At 40.9% G+C, this 16741-nt stretch overlaps 1 protein-coding gene and 2 non-coding genes across 3 annotated transcripts; all 3 read right to left on the reverse strand.

Annotated features, from left to right (window-relative positions):
* Positions 1-847: 847 nt before the first annotated feature.
* LOC123320684 (carboxylesterase 4A-like) lies at positions 848-5898 on the reverse strand. The gene is made up of 11 exons (XM_044908071.1): positions 5522-5898; positions 5324-5455; positions 5028-5165; positions 4833-4977; positions 2725-2910; positions 2458-2654; positions 2130-2304; positions 1875-2044; positions 1580-1709; positions 1144-1261; positions 848-1077 (listed from the first exon to the last, which is right to left on the reverse strand). Exons 1-11 carry the CDS (start codon positions 5618-5620, stop codon positions 891-893), a joined length of 1677 nt encoding a protein of 558 aa, XP_044764006.1. The 5' UTR covers positions 5621-5898; the 3' UTR covers positions 848-890.
* A 2341-nt stretch (positions 5899-8239) lies between these two features.
* Positions 8240-8310, reverse strand: Trnag-gcc. Its single transcript has one exon. It is a non-coding gene; the product is annotated as a tRNA-Gly (tRNA).
* Positions 8311-15555: 7245 nt separating this feature from the next.
* Positions 15556-15638, reverse strand: Trnal-cag. The gene has a single exon. It is a non-coding gene; the product is annotated as a tRNA-Leu (tRNA).
* Between the last annotated feature and the right edge of the window lie 1103 nt (positions 15639-16741).

The following is a 16741-nucleotide window of genomic DNA, read 5'->3' on the forward strand; positions in this document are numbered from 1 at the left end:
GTTCATTGGACTTGTTTTCAATGGATTTTTGATGCATTTCCCCCAAGAATTCGTAGAAAAACAGCATAATTTTCCATTATCATATCAATTTCTTCGAAATAATCAAAATCCGTGTTACTCTATGTTCAAAATCTTGAACTGAAACCATAGATGTGAAAGTAATTTGTGATGACTCCAGAATATGATTGTTTATTTTCGTCCCCAATTAATTAAACTTATCAAATAGTATCGTTCAGATATACCTTTTGACAACTGCGATGATCCATCAGTTTCGAAAATATAAGTTAAGGTTGAAAAATTCTTATTTCCAGTTTCACCCAGAGACATTGAACTCTATGGGAACAGAGTTCAATCACACTATATCTCTGGTTTCACCGAACATTCTATGACATTTTCATTGGATACCCCTGCATCAGGTATTTGTTTCGTAAATATTCTGTGCTCTATATTCTATGATTCGAGAATATGAATTCATGAAACTTGTTGATCGCGTTTTTCTGCGAAAATTTATACAATTACGAATCAAAAAGCAGTTAAAATTGAACGTTCACTTTAATTTCATCGTCTGGAAAGAACCAAATCAAAGTAGTGAATAGAAGTGTCAGTAGGTAAGAATTATTTTCATTTCTACTTCGAAAATCATCACTGCCTTGGTGTCCTAAAAGCTGATTGGTCCCTTACAATTTACAATTTATTACACTACAATCATAATGTTAATTTATTACGTAATTCAATACACACTTCGTTTTTTCTTATTTTATTGGTAGGTTACGATATCGTTTCTTTCCGAAAGGTACCGGCAAGAAAATATATTCCCTTGCCGCCATCTTGAATGAAAATTCTGAAAAATACTTGGGATTTCTTTATTTTTTCTGATTCCTTTCTGATTTTCAATACGTGTCATAGGGTGGCGTACCGTAAGTACTGAACAGGTGTGACCAAAAATCCAAATCTTTCTTTCGAGGATTTTTCTCCATGCGAAGTGTGGTATTTATTTGTAGGAACGGAAAAATCAAGTTGTTCGAAGGTCTCCAGACCACATTATCAAGGCCAGGCTTGATAGAAGGGGTGGGATTTCTACAACAAAAAACGTATTGAAAGTTAGAAGGGAATTCCAAGGGGGAAGGTATTGAGGGGTGTTACCTGTATTTGGCGAAGTTGGTCCAGAGTTTGACCAGCTTCTTACTCGTCACAGAGTCCCTTTCGTCCAGGGGTTCCCCGACGTTCCACAAATACTTCACGTCTTCAGCGTGTCCAACACCTACACATAATTCGAAATAGTTTAGCCTAACAAGATGGGGTTTCTTAAGGCCATGTTGGTCACTGTTATGGGTGCTTGAAGGCCAAAAACAAACCTTGAACTGTTGACGCAACCTGAATCTTTTTATCTAGCATCTAGCACTTTATACCCAGTTGGGTTGGGTCTAGTTGGGACAGGCATCAACAGGATATCACAATTGAGGCCACAGCTTCAGTTTAGCAAACCTATCCGAGCCTCGAATGCTTCAGCTCATATGGTACATTTGAACTACTCAGTCGTGGCCTAATGAAGAAGTTTCCGGAGATGTTTTCAACTTACCTGGAAGGTTCCTCGGTGCTATAGAGGCATTACCCACGTACGAAAATTCGTATAAATAAGTTGGTATGACTGGAGACACCAAGCGGACCAACTCCACCGTCGGTCTGATGAATTGGTCGTCAGTTATGAGCTAGAAAAATGGTTTATTTTGACTCGAACAGCATAATATTCGCGACTTTGGAGATTTGAGGAGTGTTCGAATTCACATAGTGAATTTAGGTCGAGATGGTTTTGTTATTGCATGAATAACAGCAGTAGGGGTTGACTCATATCCTTGAGGGTTCCTGCTACTTACCCTGCTGAGATTTCCTTCCCCATGAGCCACGCTGATATCTCCAAAGTAATGCACCTTGATTTCCGAGCCAACTTTCTTCTTCAGCGTCTCCTTAACGTTCATACTTGAGGGTACAAGAAGGCCGTTGTCTAGGTCGTATCTTGCCAGGAAAAGTGGTATATCAGTCACAGCTGAAACAATTCCACGAAATATATGTACAAGGTTTTGTTTTCCTTTCCCCAGAAAACAATGAGTTGTTTTGTTGGTACGTTATACCTGTCTCGAAAGGATTTCCTTCGGCCGAATTGAACCCAACGATGATTGGAACTTTGGCGTAGTGGCCCTTCTTCAGCCCTTCGTGACTGTATTCCGACAAAACGGCTCCTTCATGCTTCGGTTCGATTGATGGCGAGAAGTAGAGTCCGTTGAGGGGGTTCCCAAGCAAGGACACCTTTGGAAAGATTTGAAACGAATGGGGAAATATAAAAAATACCATAATACAGAGTGAAAGCCGAAGAAAAACCGACTAGAAGCTACAGACCCTAAGGAACATAAAGAGCCCTTCGAAAATCAATCTTCTAGCTTACGATGATAATCCACTCACCTTCAACATGCTCTTGAAAGAAGCTTCTTGAAGTGCTGCAGCGCCAACAGCTCTCAGTCCCTTCACGAGCTCCCCTGTAGTATTAGCCTCGATCTTTAATAATTCGGCTGTTGTTTTTGCGATTTTCAAAGGGTTCCTCGTCCTTGAAAACAGGCTCAAGCTCACCCCGCTCTCCATTATGGCTGCGTGAAACAGACCTGGAATTTCGAGTTATTGAAGCAAATCCCTGCGAAAAAAAGCTTCTGATGACATCGAAGGAGGTCTCACCTTCCGCCATCTTGGCTTGGAGGAGCAACGAAACCGAGGCCGACCCTGCGCTCTCTCCGAAAATGGTGACTCTGTTCGGATCACCACCGAACGTCCCTATATTCTCCCTGACCCACGCCAAAGCCATGATCTGGTCCTTGAGGCCGTTGTTTCCCGGCACTACCAGGTCCTCCGTGCTGAGAAAACCTGGAAAACGTTGGGGTTGAATGCGGCCCTAAGTCCGGGATTATCAGAAACGGGAATTCCAGCGATTGTTGTTCATCCCGATGTTGATTCTGGAGATTCCCGAATTATAAAGGTCGAAACTCTGGGAGGAAGGCACAGTAGGGTCTAATGGAAGCTGTGTAATGGGAATAATCGTCCCATGGACCCAATACGTCCAACCCGTAAGCTTGCTTTGATTGGTTTCGGCTTGTATCGTTGCTTTATTGATGTTTCTATGTAAACGAGTGTTGTCATTCTTGCTATTTTGGGAAGAATCTACCCTGAGTACGCCCCTGTTTCTTTTGGATAATTCCAGGTATTTCCAGAACCATCGAGAATTTTATTCGTAGTAATAAGTGGGGGGTAGTATTCATTGTGGAAAAACCAATCAACGATATAGGGAGACTAGTCCAATTACAATTATTTTACTGGGTATAATAAACTAAGTAAAAACGACAACTATAAGAACAATCCTAATAATCGTTATGCATGAAGACGAAGTGAAAGCATTTTGGGTTGATTTTTTGCGACAGTAAAATCCTAAATATCAATAAGCTTTTGTTGTTGATGAGACAAAAGAGCTAACTTGCTTTGGTATGTCCATTTATATTCGAAATTTTTTTTACAGAAACGATCTTGAGGAAACAGTTGTCATCTAGGCGGGAGGGAAGAAACTATGGAAGGGTCTTAGAGGTCGAAGGAAAAAAAAAGGAATGATTCACGGGTCTTAGGCCACAGTCTTGTCCCTTTTGGGCTGGGCTGCTAAGGGATCTCCCTTGGATCATCCTTAACTTCAGCCTCGATGGACCATGTGGCCGAAGAAAAGAGATGATTGAAAGGTCTTAGAGCACAGTCTTGTCCCATCTTAGGGCTGGGCTGCTAAGGGATCTCCTGGAGATCGTTTCTAGCTTCAGTCGTCAATGGTCTAAGAGGTAGAAGGAAAAAAAAAGGAATTATCCACGGGTCTTAGGTCACAGTCTTGTCCCTTTTGGGCTGGGCTGCTAAGGGATCTCCCTTGGATCATTCTTAACTTCAGCCTCGATGGACCAAGTGGCCGAAGAAAAGAGATGATTGAAAGGTCTTAGAGCACAGTCTTGTCCCTTCTAGGGCTGGGCTGCTAAGGGATCTCCTGGAGATCGTTTCTAGCTTCAGTCGTCAATGGTCTAAGAGGTCGAAGGAAAATAAAAGGAATGATCCACGGGTCTTAGGCCACAGTCTTGTCCCTTTTGGGCTGGGCTGCTAAGGGATCTCCCTTGGATCATTCTTAACTTCAGCCTCGATGGACCAAGTGGCCGAAGAAAAGAGATGATTGAAAGGTCTTAGAGCACAGTCTTGTCCCTTCTAGGGCTGGGCTGCTAAGGGATCTCCTGGAGATCGTTTCTAGCTTCAGTCGTCAATGGTCTAAGAGGTCGAAGGAAAATAAAAGGAATGATCCACGGGTCTTAGGCCACAGTCTTGTCCCTTTTGGGCTGGGCTGCTAAGGGATCTCCCTTGGATCATTCTTAACTTCAGCCTCGATGGACCAAGTGGCCGAAGAAAAGAGATGATTGAAAGGTCTTAGAGCACAGTCTTGTCCCTTCTAGGGCTGGGCTGCTAAGGGATCTCCCTGAAATCATTTCCAACTTTAGCCATCGATGGACAAAGAGCAGAGAACTGAGATGATTACGTCAAAGTGAGTATTTCTCTTTGATTTCCTCAAAAATTTATAATTTTATACCGAATACGAAAATGTCAAATTGGCGCCGAGACCCAGGACTTGACCGTTAAGTTCCATTCCTCATCTTCAGTTGTACTTATCGTTAGTTTACTCTCATTTCATTAAAATTACGAACGTGTACGATAATTCGTAATAGGTTTTTTGACAATTGGAGTTGTAGGTAGCATATTTATAGAAATGTTCTCACCAAATATACCAAGGCGATAATTCGGAAGAACCAAGACGACATTTTCTTGAATCAAGTAATCCGGACCATAAGTCTGCCTGGATGCAGATCCAGCAACGAACGCTCCACCATAAATATAAACCATAACAGGAAGAGATCCATGTAGCTACGAGAAAAATTCGAAAGAAAACTGTTGTGGGGAAGAAGAATACTCACATTCGGGGTATAAACGTTCAAAACCAGACAATCCTCGGACACAGTCATGTTGGAGGTTGGAAGAACTGTTTGCATACACGCTGGAATGTCTTTGGTTGCGTTCAAGATCCCCTTCCATCCTTTCTTCGCTTGCGGTGGCTGTGGAAAATTGAGTTAAAGATTGACGATGCTTCTTCAGAGTCTTTCATAATAAATTAAATTTATAGGCTGTGAACGTGCTCAGAAACAGCGTAAAAGTAGGAGATTTAGCTTACGCAACTCAGATGCGACTCTCGATCGACTGAGAAGTGACTCACCAGAAACCTTTTATCCCCAATCGGTGGTTCAGCGTAAGGGATGCCTTGGAAGCCGTAATATGGAAATTCTGCACCTTCAACCTTCAATTTTTCACCTAGAACTATCCCATTCTTGGTAGCGACCACTGGATTCTGTGAATATGAAATTGCCGATTGATTATTCCTACATTCTCCGATAGATAAATCTGAAGAACTCACAGACTGCTGATCAACATCGATTAATCTCGCATGTAGATCTTTCGCGAGTAGCAGAATAGTCAACACGAGTAACATTGTAGGTACTAGAAAAGCTCTCATTGTGAAACCTCATCGATGTTCACACGTTATTTGAAGCTTCCGTTCAGATAATAATTGACGAAAATATTTGCACTTGATTTACGATGAAATTGTAGGAATGCACAATATAAGTGCATTCAGTAAACTCAAATATTTATATTGTTTCGCTGAAACGTAGTAGAAGAAAACTATTTCAATAACTGTTTAGTTATTCACGGACCAAATGGGAATGTTGGCGACAATCGACAATATTCTAGAATTCATGATTCATCGAGAGCCCATTTTACGATTTCGAAAGGTTTTTCAGTTCCTCATTCTTACAAGTGACAACTTAATTCATAAGAATTGAATTTAGAGTATTTCGAAGAAATATTGAAAATGTTGTTTTTTATCAGTAAAAGTCTTTACTGGTAAAAAATAGTACATTATTTGACGTGTTGTTGATTTTACGAGCTAAAAAGTGACATCGCATAATCTACTTGAATAAATTGGGGAAAAAATTCCTTTATCAGAGTTGGAGAAGGACAAATTATGGCTCTGTAGCATCATTGCACTTACTGTTGACCTTCCATATGCGATGGTAACTCCAGGGCACTTGTCCAGTGGACAAGACAATACAAAATTCATCGACTAGCTAGATGTATGAAGTACCAAAAGATGTAGAATGTTACAATGTCAATATGCAGACGACTGCGCACTTATAGCTAGCAGTTCAGAGGATATACAGATGATGTTGGACACCTATAAACATATTTAGGCCTTAGACTCAATATTGACAAAACCAAACTCCTGGTAAGTCCGCCAGAAAGCATTCAAACAGTTATCAGTCTGGTGGTTGAAACTCTAGAACAGGTCGAGCAGTTCAAATACTTGGGAAGCTTCATAAATACTAGGGCTAACCTGGACACGGAAATACACAACCGTATCAATTCGGCATCACGGGTATTCTGGAAGCTTAAGGACAGAGTGTTTCAAAATCGCGACTTCAATCTGAAGACCAAGACAGCTGTTTACAAAGCAGTGGTCCTCCCAACGCTTCTTTACGGAAGCGAAAGCTGGACGCCCCACAGGCGACATATTGAACAGCTTGATCAAACGCAACAACGTCACCTAAGACAAATAATGCACATCACCACAAAGTTTCAAATGCAGAAGTCTTGCAACGCGCTAGTTGTATAACAATTGAGACTCAAGTAACGAGGGCCCGACTCAAATGGAGCGGCCACATTCTGAGGATGCAAGACACAAGACTCCCCAAAATAGCTCTGTATGGCCAATTCACAGAAGGAGCTAGAAAACCAGGAGGCAAGTATAAGCGGCTTAAGGATATACTGCATCAATACCTAAAATCAGTTAATGCCAATCATAACTGGGAACAACTAGCGTTAGACAGTTATACAGTTATATTACGGTTATAATGGAGACTCTAGAAGAATACACAGGTGGCCAGATCTGGTTGGTGACTATCCATGCCCGGAGTGTGGAAGGATCTGTAGGTGACGGTTGGGTCTCTTCAGTCACAAGAGGACACACAGTCGGAAGTAGCCCTGAGAAATTATAAGTTGGATCGCACCGATAGTTTGGTTTTTGAGTCTTCTTGTAGATTTATTCTCATGGGTGAGAATTTCTGGAATGTGAGCAACTACCAGAGTGGCAGTTTTTGATTGGATAAGTATTCAGCATACAGAAAGTTGGAATTTCTGGGGGACTCATCCAAATTACACCTCTGGGTTTATCCGAACCACCCTCCAACTGCATCGTCACGTACGTACGAGATCGTAGTTGTACAGGGGGCGTTTTTATTAATCCCTCAGATCACCCCCTGGATCAAATAGGCAATCCCATGAATCATATCCCTACAACTGACCGAAATGGGGTCCCGTTATTAACGGGGAATGGCTAATTTGATTTTCGGAATTGTCATTGAAGAGACGTTTACAGATTGACAGTCGAGATGCGCTGTCGATGTTGAGCGTTTATTAGTTTTCTTTTGTCGGAGGTTCTCGATGAGATTGAGGTGGTGGGTGCGCGTTATTCAGAGGGGATTGTTAGGATATTGTAGGGGGTTTTCATAATGGGATATCTGAGATGCGTTTACATAAATATTTCCTATCGAAGTCTTCATTGTCCAGAATTAATCGATTGAAAAGGTTTGTTGTCGGATAGTACACTGCTGTCAGGTATACTTTTTTTCGTACTGACTCATTATTATGACGTATTTCAATCAGAATGACGGAAAAGACAAAAAAACCGAAGAAAATTGAGATTTTTGACGTTAGGTTATCTATGGTTCACCTGACGCAAATGTAAACAAATCAACGTCAGTTTGACAGAGTGACTGAAGTGAGGTTAGAACAGGGGTACTACCGATTCGAACCATAGAGAAGATAATGGTGTTTTTGGCGTCGGTATTCATAAAATTCATTTTATTAGGGTTGTTGCATAGAGAAAGGGAAAGAGTCTCTTGTCTCTGGGTTGTTGAGGCAAATCGTCCTATCTTTTGGCCTTCGAATAGACGAATCTGTGGGTATAATGCCTTCATTTCATGTCGGATTTTGTCGATAATATTTTTCGTCGTAATGAAAAGAAATCTAGGTGAAACAATTGTGATTATCCTTTTAATCGAATGTAAAAAGAAGTTGCATCGGCCGGGAATCGAACCCGGGCCGCCCGCGTGGCAGGCGAGCATTCTACCACTGAACCACCGATGCTTCGATAAAGTACCTACTGCATTATTGTATTCTGTGGTCAGTGAAGCGAAGTGGGGATAGATACAGCTAAAGTTCTATAGTTGGTTATAGTTTGGTAAGGGGATCATAGAGTTAGCTAGTTATTGTGAATGTAATTTCGTTTTTCCAGGGGTGGCACAGCCCATTATGAAAACTTAAAATGGCTACATCTTTTTATCAGGGCCGAATCTGAAAAAATGGTATAGAAAAAAAGTGTTTCTTTGGACCTCAAGAATCTACTGAATCTACTGAATTGTTGAGAATTTGGTTGAGCAATTGAGTGCCTAAATAATCAACCTTCAGTGCTTCCTTCAAAATTCTTCCAGCTAAAAGTAATTTCGCAACTTGGACAGCTTGACTAATTATCCAGCTGTCGGAGTCCGATCCATGAACATCTATGGGGGAACTTCACCTCTACGATAACCAACCCCCCTCTTAATTTAATTACCAAACATTCGTCGGATATTCCCGAAGAAGTTGGCCTTATGCAGCCTCCCAATAAATAAACTAACCCACTTCTTCCGTAGATTTATTGTACGGACGAGAATCCGCGAAAATTCAGCCCGGGACGAATTTATCGCGTCTCGGTAATTTTCATTAGATGCTATCGGAAAGTTACCGGCCTTTTCGGGAAACAATGGCGCGCTCTGATCTTGGGGATTCGTAGAAATCCCGAGGCGTCGGACAGGGTCGTAACTAAGCTCTGAGAATCGGTACGGAACAGAGGAACTACCACTCATAAAGTAAGTCAAGTGTGTTCTGTGCTACCACTCTGGTAGTTGCTCACATTCCTGAGATTCTCGTATCATTCATTGCTGTATCCCGTTACCGAGAATAAATCTACAAAAAGAATCAAAAACCAGACTATCGGTGCGATGAAACCTGTAATTTCTTAGGGCTACTTGCGACTGTGTGTCCTCCTGTGACTGAAGAGACCCAACCGTGACCTACAGATCCTTCCACACTCCGGGCATGGATAGTCACCAACCAGATCTGGCCACCGCTGTATTCTTCTCGAGTCCCCATTATAACCGTAATATAACTGTATAACTGTAATCTGTCTAACGCTAGTTGTTCCCAGTTATGATTGGCATTAACTGATTTTAGGGATTGATGCAGTATATCCTTGAATCGCTTATACTTGCCTCCTGGTTTCCTAGCTCCTTCTGTGAATTGGCCATACAGAGCTATTTTGGGGAGTCTTGTGTCTTGCATCCTCAGAATGTGGCCGCTCCATCTGAGTCGGGCTATCGTTACTTGAGTCGCAATTGTTGTACAACTCGCGCGCTGCAAGACTTCTGCATTTGAAACTTTGTGGAACCATCTGATGTGCATTATTTGTCTAAGATGACGTTGTTGCGTTTGTTCAAGCTGTTTAATGTGTCGCCTGTAGGGCGTCCAGCTTTCGCTTCCGTAAAGAAGCGTTGGGAGGACCACTGCTTTGTAAACAGCTGTCTTGGTCTTCAGATTGAGGTCGTGATTTTGAAACATTCTGTCCTTTAGCTTCCAGAATGCCCGTGATGCCGAATTGATACGGTTGTGTATTTCCGTGTCTAGGTTAGCTCTAGTATTTATGAAGCTTCCCAAGTATTTGAACTGCTCGACCTTTTCTAGAGTTTCATCCTCCAGGCTGCTATCTGTTTGAAGGCTTTTTGGCGGACTTACCAGGATTTTGGTTTTGTCGATGTTCAGTCTAAGGCCTAAAGCTTGGTATATATGTTTATAGGTGTCCAACATTATCTGTAGATCCTCTGAGCTGCTAGCGATACCGTAAACAAGAGATCAAGATGCTCTGATGACGATGTGAACTCTTGTGATCGTTTGTTTTGTAGCGTTGGACTCTCAGTAGGTTTTGCTGTGTGCCCAGTGAGACAATGGGCTTCAAGCTTGGAAAAAAGTCCAAAGCTCCCAAATCTATAAAGCCCCTAGTGATGAAGGGATGCCAAACATCATCCCTGTATATTTTATAATCCGAAACTTCCTCTACATATCAACGCAATATCTTCCCGATCCCATCGAATCAATATGGATCCCGAGGGATTCCACAGGGACCTACCACCCTCCCCACCCCCGTTATCTGTTGATTAAAATAACTGTTACAAAGGCTATTAGACAAAAGAAATTTAATAAACATGAAAATTCATTGTTCGAAATTCCCGGAGAAAATTGGATCGAACGTCGTCTTGCGAGCGCATAACAACCGAAGCTTTAATTCCGTAATTTCTAGCGAGAGTCGAATATCTTCGAAGCCGTTTCTTGTTGAATGTTGTAACATCCGACTATGACTATGAAAGTTAACCGTGCCTGGGAACGAAACGTGAAACTTATAGTATATTCTCGTTTATGTCGAATTCTGAATGCGCGTTTGATGCGTTCTTACGTGCTAAGCTTTTAGTGTAACTGCTCTGTATATTCCTCAGTGGAGAAGGAGGAGTATCTGCCACTAACAGACTTATGAGATGCACTAATGAGCCAATCTGCTACCTCAAAGGTATGCTGCCATTTATGGGGTAAAGTGTTGCCGGTAACTTACGAGGATATATTGAAAAATTAGGCTACTACAGAACCAAACAAAATTTCAATGTCAAAATATTTTATTACTTTACATATTCTCCTCTTAATTGGATACATTTCTTACAACGAACCTGCAACGTCTCTAGACCTTCAAAAAAAATGTTTCTTCTTGCTCTGAAAACTAGACATCCACTGCTTTTATTACCTCCTCGTTGGAAGAAAATTTACGGCCTTTAAACTCTTTTTCACTTGAGTAAAGAGATGATAGTCGGATGGAGCCAAATCTGGTGAATAAGGGGGGGTCTTCTAGTGCTTCAAACCCTAAATCACGAATTTTTTGCATGGCAACATGAGATTTGTGTGCAGGGGCGTTGTCCTGCGAAAGCAATATACCTTTGGATAGCTTTCCGCGTCTTTTCTCTTTAATTTTTTCCCGTAGAGTGGTCAGTAATGTCGAATATTAATCTCCGGTTATTGGTCTGCCCTTATCCAAAAAATCAATCATGATTACTCCATGGCAATCCCAAAAAACTGAAGCAAGAACTTTTCTAGCAGATTTTTGAACTCGAAATTTCTTAGGTCTTGGAGAACCAGAGTGTCGCCATTCCATCGATTGTAGCTCTGTTTCTGGATCGTAGAAATGTACCCAAGTCTCATCCATAGTAACAATTCGGTTTAAGAAGTCTACATCGTTTTCAAATCGAGCACAGATCGAACGCGATGCTTCTACCCTTGCACGCTTTTGGTCAACATTCAAACATTTGGGGATCTATTTCGCAGCAATTTTTCTCATGTCCAAATCGACTAGGGGAGCTAAGGCTGCTTTTCGAAGAGTAGTTGCATCAGCACCCCATGAAGTACCAGCTAGTTTATGCAGGATATCATTCCTAGTTTTCAACTCCAGACGCAAATTCTCAGAATGAGCTTTGAAATTCAGCGATGACTCCCACAAAATATGAAGCTGTCGAAGGAAACTCAACGAATTAGACAAGAATAACAAGAACTTAAAACAGATTATAAATACATATCACAAGAATGAGTTTTTAAATCACGACACGTGTTTCGCTATCACAATAGCAGGTGCTTAAGAAACTATGGTGGATATAATTTCATGAATACGTAGGCCAAAACACCCACTCTTCACTCTATGATTCGAATCGGCGTACTACCCACCCCTGTCTGTGATCGGTGTCAACCTGACGTCTGTCAAACTGACGTCTGTCGAACTGATGTCTGTCAAACTGACGTCTGTCAAACTGACGTCTGTCAAACTGACGTCTGTCGAACTGACGTCTGTCGAACTGACGTCTGTCAAACTGACGTCTGTCAAACTGACGTTAACCTATTTCTGTCAAGGATCGTGGATTTGCGTTTAGTAAACGTCAAAATTCTCTATTTTCTCGATCTTTTGTGGTCATTTCCAATCATCGAACACGATAAATTCAATTTCTTTTTCTTTTAATTTCTTTTTGCGTTCAATGTTTTCATCTATCTATAGATAGAGATAGAGAGAGCCGGGCATCTAATCAGAACCCCGTACGTTATACCTGCAATCGGAGTAAACAGCAATTCGAAAACAACAAAACGCTCCGAACGACTTGAACATCTCCATAAAATAATAATACAAACGATGTAACCCGTAAAGAATTCCCCCTCGACCCGTACACTCTATTCATAACGTGACGCGTCCACGGAAAATTTTCCAAGAACGATTAAACCTAAATTATGTCATGAACATTTTCGGAATAATGGATATCTCCCTCTTGGGCAGTCAGGCGATGTACCGGACCCGAGTACGTGAGATTTTTTTCGAGCGCGGACGCTGAATATCAACCCGGGTTTCACAACATCTCGCGCGGGCACGTCTTCGATGTTTGAGGGCGTTTTTCTTTCGGAACGCACCAGCAGGTACGAATATCGGCCTTGAGGTATGCGAATTGGTTTTTAATTGGACCTGGAGGTGTAACTTGGTCCTTGTCGTTCGCGATGTTTTGCCGAGTTTGTGATCGAAATAAATTAATTCTAACAACTGATGCCGTCGTCGAAAAACGTGAGAACGGTCAATACTTGGTTGGGTACGTCGCGCAGTCTTATTTGGGACACCATATATTTCGATGAGCGCCCGTATTTGGGAGATTTAGGAAGCTTGGAGCAACCTGAGGCAACAGAAATACATTTAGGTTACATCGACAGATAAAGTCCTGAGCAAGTCTCTGTATTATCAATCAAGCTCAGATTTAAGGTTTTCCTGCAAAGAGCCCAAAAAGATTTTTTGAAAATCGCGCATTCTACAACAGTGTAAGTACTCGCATTATTGAGCAGAATTGGGTCATGGTGTATACATGAATACTTGAGGCACAATGACTACTTGGGGAATATTGATAGTGAATACTTGGCACTCCCAAAAATTCCTTTAATATCTTGCATACTTGGCTAGTTGGAACATTGTTGATGTCTAGAAATGCTCGAAGTGAATACTAGGCATGTTCTATATGCTTCGAAAATGTTGAATACTTCAACAACAATGGATACTTGAGACATACTTGAGGAATGTATTTTGGTGATAGTGAACAGTTGGCAAGCCCAACTTCTTGCATTCACTTAGGATACTTGGGATACTTTTGACAATTGGAAAAGGTTGATAAATTAGACACAGAGCAGACTTTGTAGTGGTGGATACTTGACACTCCCTATATGCAGTGAAAATCGTGAATACTTCAAAGGGAGGGATACTAATTTGGATACAGTGAATACTTGGGTCATTCCCTTGGATACTTGAGAATTCTTAGATATTTAGAGAAGCGTTTATACTTGATACGTAGTTCAGACTTGCATACTTGAACAATTATTCACTTAGGATACTTGGGATACTATGGACAATTAGAAGAGGTTGATAAATTAGACATATAGCAGACTTGCATAGTGGTGGATACCTGACACGCCTTATAAGCAGTGAAAATAGTGAATACTTCAAAAGAGGAGATACAAATTGGAAGACTGCGAATACTTGGGTCATTCCCTTAGATACTTGAGAAATCTTGGATATTTAGAGAAGCGTTTATACTTAATACGTAGTTCAGACTTGGATTATGGTGAATACTTGGCACTCCCAAAATTCCATGAATATCTTGCATACTTGAATAATTATTCACTTGGCTAGTTGGAACATTGTTGATATCTAGAAGAGCTAGGCATATCCTGTATGCTTAGAAAATGTCGAATACTTCAACAAAAATGGATACTTGAGACATAGTGAATACTTGAGAAATGTATTTTGGTGATAGTGAACAGTTGACATGCCCAATTTATTGAATATCTTGCATACATCAACAATTATTCACTTAGGATACTTGGGATACTATGGACAATTAGAAGAGGTTGATAAATTGGACATGGAGCAGACTTGCATAGTGGTGGATACCTGACACGCCTTATAAGCAGTGAAAATAGTGAATACTTCAAAAGAGGAGATACTAATTGGAAGACAGTGAATACTTGGGTCATTTCCTTGGATACTTGAGAAATCTTGGATATTTAGAGAAGTGTTTATACTTAATACGTAGTTCAGACTTATTGGGATTATGGTGAATACTTGGCGCCGCTCCCAAAATTCCATGAATATCTTGCATACTTAAACAATTATTCACTTGGCTAGTTGGAACATTGTTGATATCTAGAAGAGCTAGAAGAGCTAGGCATGTCCTGTATACTTCGAAAATGCCGAATACTTCAACAAAAATGGATACTTGAGACATAGTGAATACTTGAGAAATGTATTTTGGTGATAGTGAACAGTTAACATGCCCAACTTATTGAATATCTTGCATACATCAACAATTATTCACTCAGGATACTTGGGATACTATGGACAATTAGAATAGGTTGATGAATTAGACATAGAGCAGACTTGCGTAGTGGTGGATACTTCCCTGTATACTGTAACAATCATGAATACTTCAAAGGAGTGGATGCTAATTGGTACACAGTGAATACTTGATTAATCTCTTGGATACTTGAGAAATTTTGGATATTTAGAGAAGTGCGTTTATACTTGAGACGTAGATTAGACTTCAATTATGGTGAATACTCCTTCCTAGATGATACATACTCCAACATTGAGCATTCTAAAGAACCTTGGATACTTGGGGGAAAATGGACTTGGATTTGTGGAGAATACTTGGCATTCCGTTGATAATTTGAAGACCACTGGGATACTTTAGACAAGAGTGTATCATGGTGAATACTTAGCTTAGTATAGTTTGCATTGTACTGATTCCGAAAGCATTCGAACTCTTTGGACTTTGGAAAAGCTTCAACATTTGGGTCCTGGTGAATACTTGACCTACCATACTTGGGAAATGATGACTTGATGACTATCACAGTTTCGAAAAGCAACCTTTACTTTTGGCTTGGAAGATGTTTCCTCGTGAAGGGTGGGCTAGAGCCAGTGTTCAATGTGGGGTAGGAGCATAAATATAGTAAATTCCAACATCATTCCTTTGTAAGGTGGGTCCACAGGAGAAATCAGAAATTGTGGATTCCTATGGCTCTTAATGGATATTTGAAAAGACACGAATAATGGCGATATGAATAATTGTTGTTATTATTGATTATATTTGAAATAGTTTTTCATTGAGAACACTGGGAGTATCACAGCATCAGTTTTTGTCCTGAAAAGAGGAAATTGTACTTAGGGTAGTGACAAAAAAGACTTGTCAGAAGTGGGATTCGAACCCACGCCCACAGAGTGGACTGCGACCTGAACGCAGCGCCTTAGACCGCTCGGCCATCCTGACTCCTATACCCAGGTTCCATTGGAATCAAATTTGGGAACCTAGAGCCTTTTCGTTTAGATAAGTATCTCTCAATTTTTAAAAAAGGTGGAAAAAAGCGCCCAACATCTCGGTTTTAACTACGGCTGGCGAAACTTTTGCTGGAAATATCCTTGGCCTCAGAGGAATGAGTAGATTAGATGACAAAGCATCGATCAACCCTTGTACTCGATCTCTAGGCGGCCTCCCTATTTCAGAACACCCGCACTGGTGGTCGTGCGACCAGTGAACTCTCTCTACAATAATCTTTATAAGCCCGATTCAGACTCGAAAAATGTATCAGTCAAAGCACGACACGGTGTAATCTTCACATTGCACCGTAAATCTTCGCTCTCGATAGAATCTATCTCGAGGAATTCCTTGTGCTGGGAGTACTTTGAAAGATCGATCATCCAAACGATAGACTACATTTCGCAAAACTGCTTGAAAATTGGGTTAGGGACCATGAGAATTCGGTGATTCTTGGGATACTTGAGTTACTTAAGGGACTCTGGATAGTCTGAAAGTCGATAAGTTCATAACTCAAGAAACCGTGGATGCTTCCTTTCAGGAAATCTTTGATCCATATGAGGTTTGGATACTCAAGAAATCGTGGATCTAATATCCACATTTTGGATACTCGAGATATTTTAATGCTTGAGACACAATGGATATATGAAAAACCGTTGATACTTGGGATAGCTCCGTAGATACTTTACGTCACTGTGGATACTCGGTAAACATGGGATACTCGGGATACTAGAGTAATCGTGCTTTCAAAAGCTTGAATACCTTATCAACTGGGATACTAATTGGATACATGAGATACAGTGAATACTTGGGGAATGGATTTTGGTGATGGTGAATACTTGGCAAGTATTATATTGAGTACTGAGCAATTGGGATACTAGATGGTTACTGGAGATAGTGGAGATACAGTGAATACTTGGGATAGTTCCGTAGATACTATAATCACTGTGTATACCCAAGAAACATGTGATACTTGAGACACTTGGGATACTCGGGTAATCGTGGATTCTTGAGACATAGTATATACTTGAGGAATGAACATTGGGGATCGGCACGCC

This window comes from Coccinella septempunctata, chromosome 9, assembly GCF_907165205.1.
Source record: "Coccinella septempunctata chromosome 9, icCocSept1.1, whole genome shotgun sequence".
In the NCBI taxonomy this organism is placed as follows: Eukaryota; Metazoa; Arthropoda; class Insecta; order Coleoptera; family Coccinellidae; genus Coccinella; species Coccinella septempunctata.

Bases quoted from the DNA above. Each gene is read 5' to 3' on its own strand.
- LOC123320684 (XM_044908071.1), bottom strand. From the start codon at position 5,620: ATGAGAGCTTTTCTAGTACCTACAATGTTACTCGTGTTGACTATTCTG. The intron at 4,978-5,027 runs GTGAGTATTCTT...TTTTTCTCGTAG, and splicing joins TGAACGTTTATACCCCGAAT to CTACATGGATCTCTTCCTGT. The intron at 1,262-1,579 runs GTAAGTTGAAAA...AATTATGTGTAG, and splicing joins AGCACCGAGGAACCTTCCAG to GTGTTGGACACGCTGAAGAC.